The 24,495-nt window shown below is 41.7% G+C and overlaps 2 protein-coding genes across 5 annotated transcripts in view; both read right to left on the bottom strand.

Annotated features, from left to right (window-relative positions):
• RIC8B (RIC8 guanine nucleotide exchange factor B) overlaps window positions 1-1,698 on the bottom strand; it is a 33,390-nt gene extending 31,692 nt beyond the window's left edge. Inside the window, exon 1 of the mRNA XM_033058305.1 lies at window positions 1,579-1,698. Coding sequence (XP_032914196.1) covers window positions 1,579-1,689 — 111 coding nt within the window. The 5' untranslated portion in view covers window positions 1,690-1,698. The remainder of the gene's footprint in view (window positions 1-1,578) is intronic.
• Window positions 1,699-4,718: 3,020 nt separating this feature from the next.
• The window catches only part of RFX4 (regulatory factor X4), an 86,400-nt gene continuing 66,623 nt past the window's right edge, over window positions 4,719-24,495 (bottom strand). For 3 of the 4 annotated variants that reach the window (XM_033057612.2, XM_033057610.2, XM_033057613.2), the window contains 5 exons: window positions 23,732-23,851; window positions 22,322-22,483; window positions 16,129-16,291; window positions 14,656-14,794; window positions 4,719-6,268 (listed from right to left, as the gene is read on the bottom strand). In XM_033057612.2, the coding sequence (XP_032913503.1) occupies window positions 5,996-6,268; window positions 14,656-14,794; window positions 16,129-16,291; window positions 22,322-22,483; window positions 23,732-23,851 (857 nt within the window). In that variant the 3' untranslated portion in view covers window positions 4,719-5,995. The remainder of the gene's footprint in view (window positions 6,269-14,655; window positions 14,795-16,128; window positions 16,292-22,321; window positions 22,484-23,731; window positions 23,852-24,495) is intronic. The other variant, XM_033057611.1, reaches the window with a different exon arrangement.

The raw sequence follows: 24,495 nt of genomic DNA on the forward strand, positions 1-24,495 counted from the left end.
GCAAATACTTGAAATGTCAGAACTGAAGCTGCACAAGCTCTCACTCTGTCCTTAAGGATTAAACTCAAACCTAAATAATTCATCTGGGAAAGCTGCTGAGAATGCATAAAATCCAGTAGAGCAAAATTAAGAAATTATGCTTGTCCGTGCTTTTTGTCAGAACACATTTTAATGGGGTTACTTTGAAGAGTAAGGACGGAGACAAAATGTTCCTTCAATCAAAATCCTTCCTCTGCAGCTCAGAGGTCAGCAAGTTAAAACAGCTGTGTCTCATGAACTCCTGATCTACCAATTCTTCATAGAAAGTGCCCTGCCACTGCATCAGTCTCTGCCTCTGTATTTCATGGGCACAAAGACAGCCTATGTCAAGACTGTTACTCAAGGTTCTACAAGCATAAGTTTGAGTGAAGAAATCAGTTACTGCCATTGTTAGATGTAAAACATACTGCACTTGGGATAGCAAATTTCAAGACATCTCTTGGAATTGTTAGATGTAAAACATATTGCACTTGGGACAGCAAGTAGAGGCTGAAGAATACCCACATCACATCCACATTCATTTGGCTTCTCCCCTAATCACAAAGCTATGAAACTTTAACTAAAGACCTTAATGTTTGTTCCTGTAGATTCCTAGATTTCAGTCAATAAGTAGTTCAACATGACTGCATTTAAATTACAGCTAAAGCCAAACTCGGAGTCAGTACCGCTTTGGAGACTTGTGTACAAGCACCTATACAAAGGGCAGACACCTGATGGGCTGAGACGCCATCTTTCAGAATGGACTGTACTGCTCTACTACAAACTAAGTGTCAAAATGCCCCTATCAGAAGAGGTGGGGAAAAATAAAAAAAACCCATCCAACATCTACTTTGACTCTAATTTTCACCTCCCTACATTAGCAGGAAACCCTTTCACTCCTTGCCTGAACATACCCATATCAGACTGCAGCAGCAGTAGACCCTAAATGCTTTTGCATACCTGCCAGCATTAAAAACTCAACGTGCTCTAAGCTTCCCCTTTCGCTTTGCTCGGCCAGAAACACGGACAACTGAAGGGAGGTGTGCCAGCCCATTTCACACGGTCCCTGTCAGTGTCCGGGCGATGGAAAGCCCTCTCTGTTCCCGCTGACAAAGGGCAGCACCTCAGCCAGGTGGGCAGGTACCACGAGACTTCGGGGTTCTTCTGTCCGGCCCCTGCTCAGTGGTGTACGTAGGTTAGACAACTTGTAAGGGACATGTACGCTATCAAACAGCGCCTTTTACAGCCCGATCACCGACAACCTACACTCCCGGTGCCGGGGGCCGAGCCTGGCAATGGGCTTTGTGCTCCCTTGGAAGCCTGCTTTCCTCGGGACACTGCCCCGTCTCCCGGGAGTGCACGGGAAGGGCCGGGAGGCTGCGCCGGGCAGGGGCTGTGGGGGACAGGGGCATGGCGGTGAAGCGCCGAGCGCTGGGGACCCGCTGCAGAGCCCAGCCCCGGGACCAGGACGATGCCGGCGGGGCTGCCCATGGCGGGCGGGGCGGGCCGGCGACACCGCCGGGGGAGCGGCGCAGAGGGGAGGGGGATGGGACCCGTTACCTCCTCGTTGTACCACGCCAGGACGCGCTCCACCGCCTCGGCGCCGCCGCGCCCCTCCACGGCCTCTAGCACTGCGCCCAGCTCCGGGGCCGGCTCCGCGCCCGGCTCCATGCCCGACCGTCCCGGCCCGCCCCGCCCGGCGCCGCCGGCAGCGGCCGCACCCCGCCCGCGCGCTCCCCGCCCCCTGACGCGCCGACGCTCCCCGCGGAAGCCGCTCGGACCGGCAGGCAGCGTCCGCACGCCATTGGCTGGAGCGGCCGGCGGCGCTCACCCCGAGCCCTCCTATTGGCTGCTGTCCCGCCGCCGGCCGTTGAGGAGCGAGGACTCCATCTCCCAGCATGCCGAGCGGCGCGGCGCGTCGGGCTTTGCTGCCGCGGGGCACGATGGGTGCTGCAGTCCGTGCCCACAGCGCCGGGGGCGCCCGCCGGGTGGGGCGGCGGTGCGCGCTCTGGGGACGCCCGGCGGCGCGGGGCGCTGCCCGGCACATCCTCCTGAGGCTTGCCCGACTGTGCCCTCTCTGTGACCTGCCCTGTACACACCGTGTCTGTCACAAGGCGAAGGGCTGCCACCACCAGGGCTAGCCGCTTTTTCTTAAGCTGTCTTTGGGCTCCCACCGCGGGCGGAGTCTGTGTGCGTTCCCTGAAGCAGGGCTTCGCCACAGCGTCTGGCAGCTTTTGAAACCAGCCCCGTTTTCGTCAAGTGTAACCCAATGAACAATGTGGTGCACGAAAGTTCTCCGCTTTGTTCAGGAGGGGGCAGGAGGGGAAGGTGGGCTGCGTCGGCAGAGCCGCGCAGAGGTGAACCGTGTCTCTGAAGGTTTTGCAGACCCTGTGTTTAAACCGCACCGAGAAGACACACGATGTTTCCATACTCGAGGTGCCTGCAATCGAAATTCATTGTCCAGATAGCAGAAACTTATATATTAAAATTGACCAAAAAAAAAAATCAATCTTTGTTCCTTCAATTGAGGAATCCGTGAGACAGAGAAACGTTCCATCTCAGGAATGAGCGGTTCCATGGTGGAAAGCGCAGGCAGGCTGCACCTGCAGTGGGCAGGGCCCAGAGGCCAGATGTGACGGTGCCTGTCGGCAGGGTTCAGGGTGCACACGCACACCAGGGCCTGAATTTCCTCCTTAGGGGTTTCTTGCCACAAGGGTTTCTTGTCACTTTATATTTAAATGGTATAAATCCAGAACAGCGCAGTCGCTGGACTGCAAGGAGTACAAAATCCAGCCACCCAGTGTGCAGCCATTCCTTCCGAGTGAGATCCATCTGCAAACTAATGCAGCTTTGGAGATAAACCCGGTGAAAAGAGCCTTTTGCTTGTTAGATTTACAACGCTATAATAAAGTATAAGCCTGCTTAGATTTACTTCACAGCACAGCAAAACACTAATTTTACTCGCACATAGCCAATTAATTTTTATTTTTTTTTAAATTACAAAACCTGAAAAATAAAGGTTAGGAAACTGTTACTGCCCTTTAAAGGCACATTGTTATTCATCATCAGCGCGTTTTAGTTTCCACTTTATGTAGCATATGAAGGATTAGGATTTCAATGAAAGAGAGGGACAGAATAAATTGCATCCTCTACCAAAGAACTGCCAGACCTTTTCAGATGGGTGCATACCATGAGCCCTTCCCATGTTAGTCAGCTTTATCTAAACCTTCCAAAGCAATGTCTGCCCCTGAATTTCATGGGTTTCAGGGTCAGTCACAACAGAATTGTGGGGCTGGGGAGGTCAGAGGCCATTTTTGTCAAAGGGTAGTGACCTTAGCAGCAAGAGGTAGCCTGACAAAAACAGGATTCATGCTACTGAATGGAGTTCTCACTGCTCTTCCCCCGCTGAGTCTTTTTTCTACCTGGTAATGAAAAATCTTGAAGCATTGTAATGGATTTTTATAAGCATACATACATATATACATATATATTTTTGTGTGTGTAGATCTATTAAAATATTAAATGTATTATGTCAATTATGCTGTAATATATAATAGCTTCTATTCTACTGTATATATTATATACCTATCATTTGTTATATGTTTTAGCCCATGAAAAAGATCACATCTTTACAAAAATGTGTATTTGGTGTTAGGAAAAAAGAGAATGTAAGCAAAAAATTAAAAAAAAAAAAGGAAAAAAAGGAGAAAGGAAAAGAAAAAGAAAAAAATAGAAAAAAGGGAGGAAATAAAGAGAAGGAAATGGAAAAAAAAATAACAAGACAGAATAACGACACTGCAATTGAGACAGAATATTTTGGAATGTGGTATAAAAGTTTCTTCAGCAATGTTTGCATAGTCACATATTTACTTTGTATGCACATAAATGCATGGCTAGGCAAGAGTCCCTAACTTTTAGTTTCCCTGATGGAGGGAAAGGATTAGATAACAGACTCTGACTCGGGAGGTTTGGCACTTGGTATGGGGTGATTTAAGACATTCTCTCCCCTCACCAGACATTCTACACAGAGGTTGTGGTGCTGTCCCAAGCTGCTGCACTCTCCAGCCTGGTGCCCACCCTGTGACCTGAAAGCTGCTGTGGTTTGTGCTGCTGTGGTGGGGTCTGAGCTGCAGTGGCCCAGGATGAGTCCTGCTCTCCCTCGCAGCTCTTCTCATGCAGGTGGTGGCCTCTGTTCCACCAATCTATATGCTGTCCCCCGTGAATGTCTACTTTAAATTCCAAAGCCCTCATCAGGAGGCAGTTAACAGGTAGATGAAAGTGCACATTCACACTCCTGAGGCATCAACACAAGTTTCTAAATTAATTAAAAATAAAAAAATACAGTGGAGGGTTTTTTTTTCCCCCAAGACATTCCAAGTCCTGTCTGACTGGTGATGTTCTTGGCTCTTTTTTATGAGCAGCTTTATGGTGCTGCTGTTGATCAGAATTCCCTCTCCCAGGATGCTGCAGTTCTTCACTCAGAAAGGTTTTATTGTTTCTGGGTCTTACACTGTGTCCAATATCCCAGGTCGTGATCACCAGTCCATCAGGCAGGTGGGGGTGCATCACCCCTCTGCCATGAACTGTACCTGTTTTTGAGTCCTTCCTTGGATAAAAACATACATCATGACATCTAACATTTTTTGAAGATCTGCAGCTTGTAGAAGTTTTTGCACTTAAGTAAATGTAACTGGCATCTATTTACTTTCAAGAACTTTATTTGGGTGTGAAAATCCCTCATATATCTTGCACAACTGTACAAATAACACTTATGTCCATTTTAGGCATAAACATGGTTACTTGTCACACTGGGTGCTATCAAAGATTTTATTTACAAAACAATTACTAAAATGCCTGTTGTCATATTTCCATTTATTTATTTCTTACCCATAGGGTAATAGGTCCACCATAATTGCTTGGTGCGTTTTATAATACAGAAGAAAAAGCTATGTTAATAAAAACTAACAAAAACTCACAAATAGCTACAAATCTGACAGAAAATGTCTAAGAAAAATTCTCCCCAAAATACAATACATTTTTTCACACATACACAGTACAGAATAACTTCAAAGGCACAGCTTTGAATTTTGCTTTTGTAGACGTATAGAGAATTATCACCACGTGAAGGAATTGAGAGAACAGTTTCATACCTGTCAATAGATAATTAAATGAATAATCATGTTTGCATTGTCATTTTCTTTATATAATTGCTTCATATCATCATATTTAACATATGTGGCTCTGAATCCAAAATCTTCCCAGTCCCCAAATCCCTTCTTACCTTGTCATTACTGACCAGAGAAGTTAGATTTTTCCAGATTGTGCAAACTCAACACAAATACATATATAATAAGAACAATAGTCAACTTAAGGCAGTGTATAATTCAATGCTACATGTCTTCTCTTTTGTAAAGATCAAACTTACTGGATCAACAGAAAGGTGCATCAATATACAAAGTTAGGTGTAAACTGAAACCTACAGCAACAGTGTCCTTTTAAGGAACCAGATAGAGAAATTGAAATGAGTAAGTGATGACTTGGCAGAATGGTTTTTAAGGAAAGCATTAAGAGCTTACAAGAAGAACAGATGATGGAGTTTTGCTGGGGGTGAATTTTCTGTCTTTAATTCAAATTATAAATAGGTCCTGTTTCAGTACTTTTTTTTTGTAAGACTCATTAATGTTCATCAATAAGAGAAGGGGTAAAAATGGCTCACTCAAACTGGGAGCACACAGGGTTGGCCCAGAATTAAAAAAGGCACAGATCAGCCCAAAAAGTGGTCTAGAACAGCACAAAAGTATTTTTCGGCTACAGGAACATTCAATCATACTGGTCTGCCCACGTTAGGAACTACATTTATCTGCCTGGGATCCTTTCCATTTTCACCTCTCTTGAAGAACGTCCACGAAAAGTCCCACACGGCATGAAGCTTTTGTAAGTCTTGTAGGTGTGTGGGCTCAGCTGGTACTGGTCATCTTCATTTAGCCCAGCCTGTGGTGGCTTCCCCATTGATGTAGGCGAAGCCAGGAAAGTGTTGCATGTGCTCGTACTCAGAATTCCTGCGTGTTGTCAAGGGCGTGTACATGTCACTGGAATTCCCGTATCTTGTGGAGTGCATGGAGGAGCTCGTGTAGCAGGAGTTGGCAGCTGGGACCTCTGGCCAGCGCGGAGTCACTGGTGTGGGATGCAGCCTGGGAGTACTGCTCATCAAACAGGGCTCCATTCTTGATGTTGGGCCATTGAAAGGGTACTGCAATTTAAAAAAAAATTAATCAAAGAATCATCTGCCACATACTTCATTTTAAAATAAGGGCTGGTGGTGTTACAATTCTGTGTTTAGAAAAGCCAAAATCATGAATTAGCAGCTATCCAACAACAAGGTATCATACTGAAGGTGAAATATCAGATAATCAATGTCTACTGTAAACCAAAGTTTCAAGGAAAGTCTTGCAAAACAGTCACTGATTTTAAATATCAAATTAATTTATCAAAGTGCTAGGTGTATCTGGGAGCAGAAAAATAGATTGAATCATTTTTTTTTCTCCCACCATTACTCAAAAATTTGCCATTTACTAAAAATCAGAAACTAAAATGTCCCAACTCTTCCTCATTCAATGGAGTTTTGAGGGAGGGGAACAAAAGAATCTTTATTTCTGGGAAGGTGCCTTCCCTTAGAATTTTACAAGACATCCTGACATTTTCTGCAGGAAAATGGTTTGGTCTGGCCCCAGAGCCAGCAGCTAATGGGAGAACTTCTGAAAAGAGGCAGCCAGGAGAAGAATCCTGCTAGTCCCCAGCTGTTCACAGTCACACTTGGAAACTGGAAATCAAGAAGTTTGACAAATGGCTTCCACTAAGGAAGAACAAGATAGAAGGAAAACAGAACTGCTTTTGCCCTCTATGGCCGCAGGCTGCCCAGCAACAGAAAGTAAATTGTGCTTGTGAGGGCTTGCTTAGCATGTATTTATCTTATTGCCTATCCTGCAACAGCAGATCATCTGTGTGCTGTGTCTGAGGAACAGCTCTCCCTGTTTTGTCCCCATTATCCATGTGCACCACAGAGACGGTGAGGCTCCCAGCTATTCTTGGCCAGCCAGGTATCTTCAGAGCTTCTACGTTTTACATCTTTATACCTTTTCTACAGAGTGTCCCATTTAAAATTTCCATATCTTGGGTTGTTTGACACTGTGGTATTTAACTAGAAAGCTGACACCAAAGTAGCACTATCACTTCTGATGCTTACACACTTTGCAAGTTGCATGCCAAAGCTTTCTGTGGCTGCAAAACCTCTTCCTCATATTTTGGAGGCTTATGGAGAGAGCAGCTGGAGTAGGTGTTCCTAGGAGGGAGGTAGCAGAGATTCCCAAGGGGTCTCGTTACATTACTCTACTGTGGATGGGCCCAGGGTTAATCAGTTGCATAAGCAACTGTTTCATGAGCCCAAGGCAATTGCAGCAGTGTCTCCATGAGGAGTCTGTGCTGTCTCCCTTCAGACCACAGCCAGGAAGGCAGCCCAGCCTTGGCAAACGTATTTGAGCAGTTCACAAGCCTCAGGCAGCTCAGAGCCACATGTGGGCCACTCCCAACTAGAGAGGAGAAAAAGAGGACTCTGACCAACCTACTGTAGTCAGTGATTCAGCACATCCCTGCCTGTCCAGCAGAGACAGGCCAGAAGGCAGATGAGAGGGAAGCCATCAAAGGCATTACCTAGCCTGTACTCCCCATCACAACACAGGCTGGGTCTACCTGTGCCATCAGGTAGATGTTAACGGGGTGTTAAACTGCAGCACCACCCTGGAACATCGACATTTCAACTCTGTTCTGCTAATCCAGCTGCCAGAATAAACTGTCCTGGCAACACTGATAACAGGTCTATACAACACCATCTACATTTCTATCTTCACCCCAGAGAAAGTTTTTTCAGCAGGAAAGTTCAGCAGAGCTTACATACTGAGTGTAAAAAGCTTTATATTCCTTTGAAGGAGAATCAAGTTTTCAGGCTTGTTGGCTTTCCAAAAGCTTTCATTGAAGATGAGAACTTCCAATGACCAGCAACAATGAAACTCAAGCTTGGAAGCAGTATGTGATCCAAGCTAAAAACTTTCTTCTTTGTCTTCAGTAGTGTTTTACGTTATACCAGTTATGGTGGCCTTTGCCTTTATTACCTATTGAGCTATATTTGAAAACACTGTAGATTCTAGCACTAAAGAGTGTTATTACAGCAGGGTTACCCTAGCCTTCTACCATAATACACCAGTGATCCTCTCCTATCTTTTTCCCAGTGAGATAATTGATCTATTCTGTTCTTAACCATAACAGCAGCCTTTGCCATCCTGACTCAGTGCAATTTTCCTTGGAGGTTTTGAAATGAAGGTTGTGACTTCTAACAGGGGAATTACTTGCTTTCATATCCCTGACAAACACCAAGAGAAATCCCTGCCTTCAGCCAGGATAATTGTCTACTTGAAAATTTGTAGTCAATAAAAACATTCACCTATCATCAAGAAGAAGAGAATGAACTCTGGGAATATTGTGGTGGGTCTTCTTGTTGTACACAGCAGTATGTGGGGAAGCCACATTATGTCTTTTTGGTCATTTGCAACCACAAAACTTGTGCCACTGAGCAAATGAAATCTTGGCTCCCAGAATGAACTTCAGGATGCACTAAAAAAGAAAGATCTTCCTCCTCCTACAGTGTGCTGCTTTTCCTTTTCATTGGGTGCAGTCAATGCAGCTGTGTTTATGAATGTGTCATGAATGTAAAAAGAATAATTGCTTGAAAATAACATGGACTCTAAATATCCAGTATTTTACAATAAATTCTGTTATGACTGAATGCAAGATGGAAAGTTTTGTACCGGTAGGTCAGCTAATCACAAATGACTCAGTGGCTTCTTTTTCCCTACAGTGAAGAGACTATTGAAAGACAATATTTTTAAAGTACTCCTTGGCCCCTGCCTGACTATTAACTCACCCAATGAAGCATCTATTCAGCCTTGTTGGAGTGTCCAAAGCAGAGCCATCTGGGCGGATGCCTGCCCATGCTGCCTGAATCACCTTTCACACTCTACATCCGGTTTAATGAAGAGTGCTTAAGCTGAACTCAAAACAGTGGGGCCTAGTGATCTTTGCCAGATATAAAAGCGACATTTGTTGGAGGACTCTTGACAGGAAATTACCATTTTCTGGGTTGACTCACACTTGTTACTACTGCTGCCATTAGACCAAGACAAGAAGCCCTTTAAGCATGTGAGACTTTGAGCAGATTATTGTTAAGGCCTTGCCCACAAAAGTAAAATGAATTAAATTTCTTTTAGTATCGTTTTAGAAAATACAACATTAAATATGTCTTCCTATGAAGTGAAGGCTGAGGTTCTGCAGTGAAAGGATGGAGAATAATCTCTTTATCTTTATTCTCAACTCACCAACCAATTATAAATGGTTTCAATGTCCAAACAACAAAATATTTTCCTTGTGAATGTGGCTCTGACTTTACATTGTATTAGCTCCCACTTTTGCTGAATGCTATAAATTAATGTTGCATATTAGCTACTACTTTAGGACTTGCAAATAACACATACTAGAAACTACTAAATTACGGACAGCTGGCTATAAATTAATATGCTTAAACCTTATAAAATGACATAACCAAAACTATTGATTAAATGTATCTTTATCACCCTTAATTTGACCCTTTTCTCCACAAATTGAACCTTACTGAATCTGTTAATTAAGCTGAGTGAAACTTTGAAGTCCATCTAAGTGATTTTGGTACTTTTGGGAGTGGTATTTGGAGCCTTTGGAAAATGCTATTTGAAATTATCTCAAAAGAAGTTAAAACATCTGTTTCCTGTTGCATTCAATACATAATTACTTCAATTACATGCTAACAGTCTCAAGGCCCTTATGAAGCCATACAGTTGGGAACAATGACTCTTGCTGCATGGGTGGGATTTGGGCAGTATTTTTGTCTTTCTGTCATTACCAGCTGTTTGATGACAGAGTGGTTATTGGGGAGGGTGTTATTCTTACTGCACTGGTATAGCCATGAGTTTATAATGTGTATGTGCTACAGGAGTAAGAACTTTTCCCCTTCTTTTATTTTTTTTCCCAAAGTAGATGAGCCAGAACAACATGAATGGACACTAAAGCATGGGCTCTGTCTGATAAAGGATATCCTTGGCTCCCCCACAGTCACGAAAAGAGTTACTACTGTCTTCCAGTACTGCTTCTAGCAAATCCTGCTGCAGAGGTATATGAAGGGAAGACATGGTTTGAAGGAATTGTGGCATGCAGTGTTTTACAGAAAAACTGAGTAGTGTGGCATGCTGCACCCTGGGAAGTTATAGGAGACCACTGCACTCCCCAGAGCAGTTCAGGAGAGTCAGAGTACAAACAATGCTTAAATTTCCTTTAACTATGGCTCAAACACTGTGCTCTGGGCCTCTGATAGGTGCAGACCTGATCTACTGCTGAGCAGCAGGCTCTACTTCTGCAGTATTTTCCAGAGTGATTTGTTCTGTCCAAGCCATGGAAGTAAACTGTGATCTTCATAAATGCAGCTTAAAGGCAGCAAAAATAAATAAATTGATTCATTCATGTCTTTAAGGTGGGAGCTGCATGGTACAAATGCAGAAATATTGCTATGCTACTGCTATGGCTGTCTGTCGCTAACATTGGCCATTTGGAGATGGTTGTTCCATTTTAGGAGTGGCAAAGGAGAACAGGCATCTAGGAGGGATTCTCAGATCTAGGTGGCTGATCTGGCAGCTTCTTGGCTGAGTCCCTCCTACCTACTCTGAGATCAGGTTTGCAGAGAAAGGCTGGAGGGGAGCTCCAGCTCCATCAGGTTCCCCGCTCAGCGCAGCTGAGAGAATAGGACATTCACACCCTCCTCAGGTTACACCTGCCCTGCAATCCTTGGACAACTCCTGTGCACAGAGCACCTGTCACAACAGAAACTAAAGAGATGGTAACACTTAATTCTGCAAGCAAAATGACAGAGAGAAGGTGAGGAAGAAATGATGCAGATCTATAATGTCTTGGATGGTGACAGTAGATGAAATGAATAATCACTATTCCTCATCACCCAAAATACCCTAGGGCACCCAATACAATTATGATATAACAGACTTAAAATTAACAAGATAATGAGTGTTTCATGCAACCCCTGACAAAGTCTGTGTCTATGAAAAAGCTCAAAGACACGGTAATGGAGAGTGGTTTGCTACAAAGACATCATTCCAGCTGCTGCTTCCTACTCAGGATACCCATAGGTTAGCTCTTGCCAATGTCATCATAGGTATGCTGGTGAAAGGGTCACCTTCCACTTACCCTGTTTCTAAGACTTTTCCTCCACACATCTGTTTCTGGTTGTTGCTAGAGATAAGTCCTGGATAACTGAACCTACATGTAGTGTGACTCACCACAGCTACACATTAGGGTACTTAAAGTTAAAGATGTGCATTTTTATATGTTACCAGATATATTAAAATGTATACTGCTGCAGATTTCTCTAATTATTCTTCCTACTAAAAGGAAGAAATTTACAAAGAAAAATTGCTGCAGCATGAATTAGTTATGTGTAAGGAAAAGGTAGAACTATGTGAATTGGAATACTTTGGATAGCCTGAAAGAGGATTAAGACCTGTCCAGCCAGGGTGAATGTTGCAGATGACTGTGCTCAGAAGCCAGTCAAGCCTACACTGTGGAGGTGGATCAGGTGTGACTTGGTGAAGGTGTTGTAACTCTCTGCTAAACTCAACTCTCAAATAGGTTGAGACCTCTCAGAGGCTTTTACACAGAGTTGTTGCCTATTTTCTACCCTGGCGCCTGGTACCTAAAACTGCAGAAGCAGATGAAATAAAGAACTGATGAAATAAAGTCTCAGTGTGGATGTGTTTGTGTACATACACACTGAACAGTCCCGTTCTATATGATGGTGGCATAGCATCAGGCTATTGCATGCACTCCGGCACTATGGCTTAGAGAATTAGGTAGTAACAGATCAATCTTGATCATTTTTCATTTGTCTGTCAGGGTCCTGGCCAGTAAGCCAAATTAAGAAATGAGCAATCAGGCCTGGAATTACAAGTAAGGAACTGTTCTGAGAATTATTCACAGATGGTGAGGGAAGAAAAAATTCGGATGAAAACCAAGGTTTGAACAGACTGTTCCTGTCATGAAAAAGAGTCTTAGCCATCACTGGGATTTAGCCTATAATGCCAGATCCCTGCCTGCACTTTTTGAGAGCTGTAAAGTAATAGTTAATAATAAATATTAAAATATTAAATAGTAAAATATCTACATCTGTGTGACTTCTTCCCCAGCACACCCTCACTCAAAGGATTCCAATGACAAAATCAAAACTCTCAAAGTAATTGATAAAGCCTGGAATCTGTCACTCCCCTCCATAGAAAGAGATTGGATATGATGTTCTTCAAGACCAAAATAATTATTAATCGCTGCAGCTTATGCCCCATCTCAACTACATGTCACCTGTTTTGGCTCAGACCCTTGTCTGGGACAAGGGCTCTCCCTGAATACATGTTTGCAGAGAATTTGCCACATACACAGAGCTTTTTTTTCTTAGGAGCTAATCCCTAGATGCTGTCCTAAAGAGCATAGTAGAATAGTTACTAAAGTTGAGCCAAAGTTCTATATTTGGCCAGAATGTAGATTATAACAAAGAGTTCTTTTGAAAGTTATTGTCAATGCCTCCTCTTCTCAGACGATTATACTCCCACAGCTCTGCACATTGCAGCTCCTTTGGTTTCAGTATAGTGGCAGCTGTTGATATATTAATTGTAAATTTGGCTTCCTGTATTTTTATTTTGCAATGTCATGAGTTCTACTGCAACTCCTGGCAACATCTCCCCCACACAAAGGCCACTAGAAAAAGAACAGTTCTCTAACATTAGGGTCATCTTATGAACTTTTTTTTTGTTAAAAGTGGCTAAGAAAGGACTTATTTAAAAACACTGACAGCAAATTTTAGATCTAACTCTTAAATACTTTGAAATAATTTTTCAAAAGTAAGGTTCCAGTTTGTAGCTCCTCTCAATAGAGAACAAGCACACTGATAGGGTTTTGTTGGCTGCATCCCGCTGTGCAATTCCATCTCAGTTTATAAGCAGCATGAGAAAGAACATGCCACAGAAATTGAAATAATTTTCCTCCAAAATGTGAAGGAATAGCTGTTCTTCATATGTGTTCAGGACAGTTTAAAGACTAGCAAGAGAGGAAAAGATGATCTGACATCTGCATTTGTAGAGACACCCTACTACAGTATGAAAGATTTTTGCCTGAGTTCAATGTTTGATACTGTTTACACACAGCATGTTAACCAGCATATCAGTAAACTGAAAATGTGTTGATCTAGATTTGCTTTACTTGTTTCATGGGATAACAAGGTAAGAGCTATTCTGGAAAATGGAGGAAAACAAACCTGTCCCAGGACACCGCACTTAAATGTTCACTCACTTTCCTGCTGAAGATAGAACAGCTGCAAAAACCCTCAGACAAAGCCTCATGTAGTCTGACAGACCAGGTGCAACACAAATGGGTGAGAAGTTCTAGCTTGCCCTTTCCATAAGCCAGGGAGCCATTGTGGAGCTGCTCCAAATGAGCATATTAGGTTTGTACAGATCTCAAAAAGCTTTAAGGAGATCAAGACCATAATTTTTATCGTACAGCTAGGGAAAATGAAGCATAAAAAGGAGAAACAACTCTAACATCATTTGGCACACTGATTCCAGAGACCAGAATGAGATGCAGCTTTTGTGTGCTCAGTTTCAAAGCACTACCAAATTCACATCTTGGCCTCTGGTATGAAACTGCTGCAGTCCCGTGGTGATAGCTAAGCATGGCAGTCTCTGATACACTTCTATAAATTTCCAGTAAAGGGTGAGTGGTGCCATGTGGGTGGAATACCCCGATGCCATCACCTCCTCCCTGCATCTGCCCTTTGCTGACCTTCCAGCAGAGAGCCCAGAGAAGCACTGAAGCCCTCCAACAGTGGCACTGCTTTGGAACTCTTGCCACACCTGATCTTCACATCTAATCTGTGCTGGCTCCACTAGCTCAGTTTCCTGAGGTGGAAGAGTTACTGATATAATTTCTCAGCATTGTAGTAGCAGACTATAGGATACAGATTAAACAACCTCTGCAATGGTGTCCTGAAGTTATTCAAACTATATGCAGAACTCACTGTTTTGGCAAATTGCTAAACATGATTATCCTCAAAAGCACCCAGAAAAATTCACTATGGCCTCTTCATCTTTAGCTAAATGAGAGCACTTTTATTTCTTCTTAGGGATCTCTTCCTGCTTCCAACAACTAAGAATCATACAACCAGTTATATTCATTTTTGCTTTAGATACTCCTTAAAACAGAAACACTTTCCATGATCAAGACTGCTGGATTTTAGAGCTAATACATTATACTGAAAATTGAAAGCTGCTTCTGATTGACACTAAAATTAAATTATACCTGGGTAATATTAGAAAATAAAAAGAATAGGAGCCCATCAACGTCTAGACAGCTTACTGATTCAGACAAGTAATATGCTGATAAATTTACAAAATTAATTATTTTAAATGTTATAACAAATGTCATTAAGTAACAAATGCAGATTACCTGTGAAGAGCTTCTGTGGTAGGCTGAGTAGTGAAGTGGAGCAGAAATAGCAGTATCATGTGGTAAGGATGGATACTGACTCTGCATTGGATGGGGATGCTGGTTGCTATAGCTACCATAGTTGTAACTTCCTGTGTATCTGAAATACATCAAAAAACACTTTTAGTATGCACAATAATTGATTCCCACTAATCATTCTACAACCTTTATGAACTATACCATTGTTTGTTTTTTTAATTGGAGGATGATATTTTAAATCTTTTTCAAAAATATATTTTCCAGCTCAGACTGGAAGCAGATGCCACTAGGGAAAGCACAACATCAAATAGAGAGACCCAGCATGTTTCTGTGACTAATTTTAAACTGCAGGTTCATGTCTGCACTTTCTGAGGAGAAAGTGTCTTTCCCTTTTATTGTTATCTAATGCCATGTTCCCAGTAAATTGCTATCCAGGCTGAGGAAGTATGGTAAGCCCTGACTTGAAGAGCTACAATGAGTTCAGCTATCTCCTTGTACTGTAGTCAGATGTTCCTTTTTTGGAAGGGAGAGAAGTGAACTGTTTGAATCTGCAACATCTCTGGGTTAACAGTAGTCACTGAATCTCTGAGGTTGGAAGGGACATGTGGAGTTTATCTAGTCTAAGCCCCCTGCTCAAAGCAGGGTCCATGAGAGCAGCCTGCCCAGGATGATGTCCAGCTGAAGCCTGTACATCAGCAAGGATGGAGAGTCCATAGCTTTTCAGGGCAGCAGTTTGATCACACTTACAGTAAACAACTTTTTTGTTCATTTGTGTTCAAACAGAATTTATTGTACTTCAATTTGTGCTTGTCCTGTCATTAAATGCCACTGAAAAGAACCTGTCTTTGTTTTCTTTACATCCCCCAGCAGGTATTTATACACACTGATAAGACTCTCCCTGAGCCCTCTCTGCCTGATGCTAAATAACCTCAGCTCTCTCAGCCTTGTATGACAGATGGTCCAGTCCCACAATCATCAGAGTGGCCCTTTTCTGGAGTGACTCCAGTGTGCCTGGGTCTGTCTGGTACTGGGGAGCACAGACTTGGATCCAGATCTAGTGCAGATCTCAGCAGTGTTGAGCAAAAGAGAAGGATCACCTCTCCTGACACATGGTATAGTAGGGTTGTTCTTTAGGCACATCTAGCTTTTTCAAACATGGCACAGAAAAACAGAAATCAGAGAAGAAATCTACTTAAGCCTTCTCTTTTAGAAAATCTCTTCCAGGCCTACTGTGGTTTTGAATAGAATTGAATGAGATTATAAAACTAAGACATAATATAATTCTAGAATAGCAACAAAAGCCAAAGAATTATGATACCAGCGTCTTCGCAATACAGACTTAACTACATCAAGAAACAGCTTTTACTGTATTTCAAAAAAAACCTCCTAAGCAGAAGTTCATCCAATTCCCACCAAAAACACATTAAAAATCCCAAGCCAGTGGAAGTTCCTTACCCATGTTCCTCTCTGTGGGGATACACAGGTATCCGGTGTGTGACGGACGATGAAGGTACGTGTGGGCTCCTCATGCAGGGCAGCTGCTGGGAATTCTCAGCAGGTGACCCAGCAGCTGTTGTCACTGTGTAGGTGAGTGACCATGTGTAGGATTGCATAGCCCCTGCAGACAGAGAGGAGCCAAAGGAACATAGTTAACATGGGCTGTCATCCACAGAGGTACCATGCCTTGAGACAATTATGGGAAAACAACCAGACAGGCAACGATCATGGAAAGTGCACTGACAAAGTGACCAGACCAGTCATATCTGAGGCATAAATATCAACACATGTAGATCATTTGGAGCACACAAGGATCAAGAAGAATGAAACATTTATGGAATAGCTCACACTGTGGACTTCCAGTGTGGTGTTGAAATAATTTTGCAGAAAAAAAACAAAACCCTGGAATAGGACTTAAAAATGGAAGATCACCAGTGCTAAGATTTCTCAGGCATGATGCACCAAACTCTGAGGTCTCTCTCACACGGAGAGGGCTGCTGGCCTGCTCAGCTCTGACACTGGACTGAGGCAGGAAGTATGATCAAAACAATGAAGGATTAGAAAAAAAAAATAGTGTTATGCAAATAAATATCTTGAATCCTTTTGCAGTTTGTACCTGTTCCACCCAAGTAGGAACCAGCCCTTGTAGTGGCAACACTACAAAGATCCCCAAATTATGACAAGTATATAGACAGAAATAGCCTAGTCATTTCCTTCTTGCAAATAACATTTCTTTCTCTTTTTTTAGTGGCAGCAGAGACTGGACTTAATTTATTTTTGTCATGTAGAGCATTAGTGGGAAGAGCAGAGCAAAGAAGTGGGTTTTCCATTTTGCTTAGAAGGTGCTGAGTTTTTTAATGATCCTGATTCCTTCCAGGCAGGAACTCCAGTTTCATGAGCCAGCTGCTGAGAAACCTTTGTCCTTTGCACACACCCCTTTCACTCAGGAGGCTGACAGATCCATTGTTCCAGTATAACATAGCTCTTGCTGGAGGTCATGACCATACTGGCTGAGATTACCCTGCAAATGAGGACCAGAACACTGAATTTAACCCAATGGGACCACTGGTTTGAGGGGCTCTGGGCACTCTTGACTCTTTTTCTTCAGCTGAAAGGAATTGCAGGAGGTGACTCAGGTTTTTTCAGTATGGATTCTAGGACTTCCTGTAACGTGAAAGGGTTTAATTCAGAGGAGGAAGTCATTGTATGCCCAGGTCTGTGTCCCCTCCATGGCTTTGGGAAATGAAAAGCCTATTTCAAATGTGTATAATTTTCTTCAGTTGAATGTGATTTTATTTGGCAAAATCAGGCAAATTTGTTTTGTTTTGTTGGAGATTTTTTTTTGTGGGAAATGCTTAATTCTGTGACTAAAGGCATTCTGATCTTTACAAGGTAAGTCCAACTTTAAACACTTCAGCAGGGTATGATTTGGTGCTCTTTCAATAGAAATCCATGGATGTGTTATGGCCAAGAGTATTTGTGATAGGTCTGTTTTCACATGCCTGCATTTTCTGCCACTGACGTGAATATTCTGTCTTTATCTCCTCACAATGCAGAGGACCACTGAGATCCCCAAGACCCCAAGGAGAAAAGCTAGCTCCTGTTGACACAGACAAATAAACATTCATGGCTCCTTGAGTTGGGAAAATGTTTAAGGAAGCCTGCCTTTACTAAAAAAGACAGTTTAGGTGAAAGGGACCAGAAGTACTTATGCAGTTACCAAATAGATTCATTTGAAAACAAAAGAGTTTTGAAAATATCAACAACTTGTCTACAGAATATTGTAAGGAAACATTTCAATTTCAAAAGGTCAACATATTTCCCCAGTGTTATCTTACAAAAGAAAATTTGCAACTTTCTTTCAAAACAGGCCTGAATGCAAAAGGCAAAAACAAAGAGAAAAGAAAGGACAACAAAGAGGTTGAAAAATCCCAAATACTTATTTTTAATATTATTGTACGGGGTTTTTTCCCCACTTTTTCATTTCACTATAAAACAGAAGTTTTACTTTGATCTGATTTTATTTTTTCCGACAAAAGATTGGCCATTGATCCAAAAATCTCATGACCTTCCTAGCTCTAATAAGAAGCAGTAATAACAGACCCTTTGCATTTTATCAAATATAGTGATTTGATTCAGACATTGTGACAATCTCCTTTTCTTTTTTTCAAAAAATATCGGCAATCTTGTCACAGTCTGATGAAAATGAGTGAGTCCAGGACAGCCAGTTGTATCATGTGCTCCCTGTGGGAAGGCAAATTCCTTGGATGAGAGATGGCACTCCTGGTATTCAGATCTAACTGGCAGCCACCTCAGTTCAACTTTAAAATGAATGGTTGGAAAGTAACAAGCTTTGTGCTTGTCCAGATGTCACAGAAACTAAAGTAGAAAGTAGGTCTTGCACTTGAAGAGCTGTGAATATCTTTGTTTAATTCTCCTAACCAAGAATTGTCTGAGGTACTACAGGATAGTACCTCACATAGCTGCTTGAGGGAATACTCCCTTTCTTTTGCAGGTTATGGTTTAGAAACAAAAGTGTGTTGGGTTTTACTCTGGATTTACAGTATGACAATGTTCTGGGGAACCTACAGTTGCCTCACTTCCCTTTGCCTTTGAAGGGATGCTATTATTTTCAGTGACCTAATTACAAAGATGGGGGGAGGGATGGAAGATGACAACAGATTTGTGTGTAAGTAAGTATGAGGTCAACCAGGATACTGTCAATGTTGTGGTGGGTGGAAAAGGAGGAACGAGTTAAGTGTGAAAGGTTTTCATAGTTAGCTTTCTAATATCTAGGTCCTAGGTCCCAGTCCTTTACAATTAATTTCCTCAGCTGGTTGCAGAATTGAACTCCAAGAGATGAAGTCTCTTTTAGATATGACTGAACCCAACTGAACTGCTTTTTTTAAATAAGCAAAAACAATAGTGATTGAGCAATGATTTGCTCTGCTTTGTGTTCTGAACATGCAGGGTTTGATTAAAATAGGGAAATTCATTTATTAGCACTCTTTTCTCTTTTTTAAAAAAAGTGATTTTGAGGATACTAATCAAGAGGCCATCTGATCTGTAGGGGAGCCAGATATAAATGGAACTGTTATTAGTCCTACAACAGCCCTGTTGTCATTGATGCCATCACGTACACCAGTGCAGAGAAAACCCAGAAGCTGTTTAATGATGCTGCACTTTGTATCTGCTTTAGGCTGGAGCAAATTACCACCAAGACACAGTGAGACACTCCCAGCACTGTGCATTATATCTGATAATCAGCAGAACTGTCAACATCAGGCAGTCAGAAATCCGGAGTCAGACTCCCATTCTGTCCTCACACAACAAACAGATCACTTTACCTATGAAACTTTAGAAAAACACAAGCCCTTCCATTTGAAGGGAAGAATTGCCTTTTGAAATTGAAACCTTTGAGGTTTGTACTCTGAAGCTATGAGAATTAAACTCTGATTGTTGAGCAAGAGCTGATGTTCTCAAATGCTCGTGTGAGTCCAGGAGCTGAAGCTTAAGGAAAAGAACCAAAAATTTGTTCTACTCATACACATAAATATGAGAGGGGCTAGATCTGTGCCAGTATATCCTAAGCAAACTTAGTAAACAGAACAGTAAACTTAGCAGTTTACTAAGATATTAGGAACTAACAATTTAGAGTTGATTTTGGATTGTCTAAAAACTATTGCATTGGCAAATGAGTAATCAGAACTTTAAGAGGGGCTTTAACAGAGAGCGGCACAGTCAGCCATATAGCTATCACTTTTATTACAATATTGTTGCAGTTTGAACAATCATTAATCTGGCCTTTGTGATTTAGAAAGGATGGTGGCAAATTAGCCTTTTAACTATCTAGTAACTGAACAAAAAGTTTTAAAAAAAATGTTACTGGTGCCATGACAGATACTACAGAGTGTGATACATAGGATTTACCTTTCTTTTGCTCAGTATCATGTCATTGCAACAGTTTAATTTGCTAGTTTTGTACTGACCACTGACTGAAGGCAAAAAGGTTAAAATACAAGTTTAATAGTTAACTTTTATTGTGAATGTCACAAGGAAGAAAGAGTTAATGGTGCCCTAAACTGAGGAACTGAGAGCTAATGGTGACCAATGGAACTAGTTCTCAGGATCTGCAAAGCATTTGTAGAATTTTACATTTACCTCATAAAAGACAGGGAAGAAAATCAATAGCGTGATCTTTCCAGAACACGTTCCTGTTTCAAAATATTCTATGCAATGCCACAGATTTGTATGTAAAGTAGTTTGTGTGTATAATACATCTTCAGCACTTGTATTTTAAAGTGCAGAGATTTCCTTTAGCTGAGACACAGTTGTTATTTTGTGTTGCTTTAGGTGAATAAACACTGCATTCTGCAGTGCAATGGTTAGCAAACTAAAACTAGTCAATCTACATGATGAACATAGGAAACAGAGGTATTACTAATTGCTCAAATTAAGAAAAAAAGAAATACTCACATATTCATATTTAGTGTTAACCAGAGCATTACTTGCATTGACAAATATGGCTTGTGCAAGACAAAAATGATTTTCACACTCTCAAAAGTGAGACTGCACCAGATCATAAGTGTAAAATCCAATTAAACCAAAAGAAAGCCTTTCAAACAACCTAAAAATATAAAGATGAGGGAAAAAACCCTAAAATAATTAAAAATATCTTTCTTGCCTAAAAAGTTGTAGTATGGGAACAAATGTGGTCTTTCTGTACCTGAAGGCAAAGACAGAAATAGACTTCTTATGAGGACCTGTAGTGACAGGAGAAGGGCAAATGGCTTTTGGTTAACTGTTACATGACAGTCACATGGAGTTGTGCTATCTGCAGCCCAAATACAAGTCCCTCAGACCTCCATTCCAGTCAATGGCCCTGGAGAGCACACAGTTCCTTTCTTTTCAGTCCTTTATTTCTTCTTATAGTCCTGCACCATGCTAAGTTCTGGTTCCAGCATCACAACCATCCCACAATGCCTACAGTCAAGTTCCACACAACATCAATGTTTCAACAAGAGTCAAAGATCCTCACCACCTCCACTGAAGCTGTGTGGTCACCTACCCTGTCTAGGAATCATCAGTCTCTTGTCCTGAGGGGTAATAACTTCCTATTTCCCTCCTAACTATTGTATTGCCTCCAACAGTGAAAAATCTGAAGTTTTGATGTAGGGACAAATACTTTTAAATCTCTCTCCAGCACAACATGCATTGTGCTTCCCTTTGGCACCCTTGAAAACATGAAAAATATTTTTCAGAAAGATTTATTAGTTCTTTAGCCACTGCCAAATACTCTAGTGTGGTAAATCATCACTTTATGACAAGGTTTTGTAACTTTTCTAGTACATCACAAAAGCGATAGTTTCCACATTCTGATTGTACATCCTATTCAGTGAGGAGCAGCAAAGCTGGAATTTCACTGCCTGAAATGCCTTCTGAAAGTCACCCCCATTTCTGCCTTTGTTTCCATGACTTAAGAGAACATTGTCTTTTGATCATACAGGGAGACTGTCCTCCCCACATCCAAAGGATAATGAGTTTTGCTCTAGAGCACAGAGAATGTTGGTTACTTATACAGCCCAAACAAGGAGCTAGTTTTATGCTTATGGTTTCCTGTCAATCCTACCCACAAGTTTAAGCTGTCCCTTAAGTGCCGATTTTTTTAATTTGTGGGCCCACCAGAATACAACAATCTTATCAGCTGCTGTAATAGAGTATAACACAGAAAAAGGGCTTCAAACATGTAATTGCTAATCTCTAACACTGGTTGATTAAAGTTTTCAGCAATGTGTAAAAGATTCCCAAGAGAAACTTGCACAGCTATTTAAACATATTTGATTGTTAAATATGTTGAAAGATACCCATTTCCCGGCTAGGAATTCCTGACCCACTAGTGATTTGGGCTTTTGCAAACCTCACTAAACTAGAAATATTTGGCACTCTTCCTTCAGGTATATAAAATATCCAAACATCAGATATTTTTCCTGGTAGACTGCACATCATGTGTGGATGCAGTGAGAACAGATTTCTGGTTTGGGAAGGCTTCTCATATTTTGCAAGCCAATACATCATGTTCTGAGGCTCAGTTTTAGGAGACCAAGTGCAAAAGCCGCCTTCAAGCAGATCTATCTGCCAGAAGCCAACCTACCTGTAGTAGCTGTTATGCCACCATACTCTGGGGACTGGTTGCTGATGGGTGATGGGGCAGAGGGCACTTCCACAGAGGTGGCAGATTTAGCCGGGGAGAACGGCGCTGGGGAGGGAGTTGGAGCAGCTGGTTCACTCAGAATAATTTCTTCTCGCATTTCTGCTGCAGAATGAGAGAAAACCCATCATACATAGCTAAAGGTAGAGTCAAGGAACACTGAGAATGTTAAAAATAATGCAAGCAGTTAGGTTCTGTAGAGTGTATTTCACGAAATACAGAGCAGGAACCACAGATCTTTGAAAGAAGTACTTCTACAGCATTCACCATTATAACCTTCAGGGTACCTTCAGAAGACCTCATAAAGGAATGTGGTTTTTTTCCTGTTGCATAGGCAGAAAACTGGTGCATGGACAGCTTAAGTGTTTATACTCCTATAATGTGCTATTACATATCTAAAATTAGGAATCCAGTCTGACTTAGGCATTCCTACACTTTCTAGAGACATCTGAAAGAAACGGGAGTCTCCAGAGCATTCCTGTGGGTTTGGGCCATGATCTTCTTTCTTTGTTGACTAAAAAAGGAGGATAGTCTGGATAGTTTGAGCTGCTAAAGGTATGTGGAAAGTACACAAGAATAAGCAACTTGTTTGTCAAAAACCCAAGAGGCTATGGCAGGGCAATGAATTAAATTCAAGTTTTTCATCATACAGAAGATAGTACCCCAATCACTGAAATTTTTCTTCCCATATATCTTCAGGGTGATAAATTAAGTCACAGCTAAAATGGAGAATGAAACTTTCAAAGATGACAGAGGCTTAATTTGCCATAATTAATGGGAGATGCAAGTAAGGAAGATCACTGAGGACTCTCATTACAAGAGGGTGCCTGGAGCAGAAAAAACTAAAGGCAATCCCTGCTTGCTTCTGTTCTGGCACGGCAGTATGGAATGGAGCAGGACTCAGAATCTCCTTCTGTACAGAATGTAGTGTACCAGAAACAACAGATTTGCCATTTGTCTTTTCTCACTCCTGTTATCATTTCCTCTTATTTAGACTGGCACAAATCCACTGGTGTGAGTGAACTTATTAACACCGAGTCCACTGAAATTCAGTGGTGGCTTAGAAAGATTAACTAGGATAAAAGGTTCAGTACAAAAATTTCTTACTGAAACACCAGTTGAGTGCTTAGGAATGGGGTTTCAGACATCCACAGACATTGTGAAATAGGCAGTTCTCTTTCAGCATGTATTAACTAGGGATGCCTCCCAAATTATTTCTTTCACTTCATGATAGAAGTGCTTTGCTCCAGGACAAGCCTCAGGAGGTTAGATAAGGATGAAGATATGTCCTAAGAAAAAGTAGAAAAAACAGTGGAATAAAACAACAAATAATGAATAAAAGAACAGACTCACCTGTGCTTCCTTCTCCCTTCATTGCCCTCATTAGCTCATTAGCTTTCTCCTGACAATGGAGTGATTCTAGCAGGTATAATACATAGTCATCGAACATCAAGTGAATAAGGTGAAAAGACCCTGGTAATAAAGTGAACAAACAAAAAAGCTATTGACTGTCTCAATACACTCATTAAACCAATTATTATGGTACTCAACATAAACAGCCCTGAATAAGACTGCCTCCATGTGCTGAAATATCTCTTTAACTCAAGGTAAGAGCAGTCTAAGTAAAACCAGGGAGTAGCAAACTGTTCATTCCTAGATTAATACAGGCTTCTATAACCAGTTGTGGTTTAGGGTACAAGAAGACTACCTAGCTGAGAGCTGCCACTTGAAGGATTCTTCTTCTCCTACATTAGCACTGAATGTCAGTTTTGACAACTGCACTACAGTAGAATTGTTTCCTGTTGTCTAGAGGACATGTAATTTTCTGTCAGAACTAGAATCTCAAACTGGCTGCCTTAGTGACACATCCTGGTATGAATTTTCTGCACTATCAGCAAAGAAAGGAAGTGAGTTCCTTCCCATAATATATAAAACATACATATCAGGGATGGTGAAGAAATGTTTGCCCTAGATCACAAATCACAAGAAAATGAGATGTGTAAGAAGAATCCACAGATACATTTTGGGGGGGAAGTAAGAGATGCAAAACATCAGAGCTGAGACATTGTGCTGTGCCCTCCTGAAAGGACTAACACCCATCTGCAGGGGGACACTGA

This window comes from Catharus ustulatus, chromosome 4 (genome assembly GCF_009819885.2).
Source record: "Catharus ustulatus isolate bCatUst1 chromosome 4, bCatUst1.pri.v2, whole genome shotgun sequence".
NCBI lineage: Eukaryota > Metazoa > Chordata > Aves > Passeriformes > Turdidae > Catharus > Catharus ustulatus.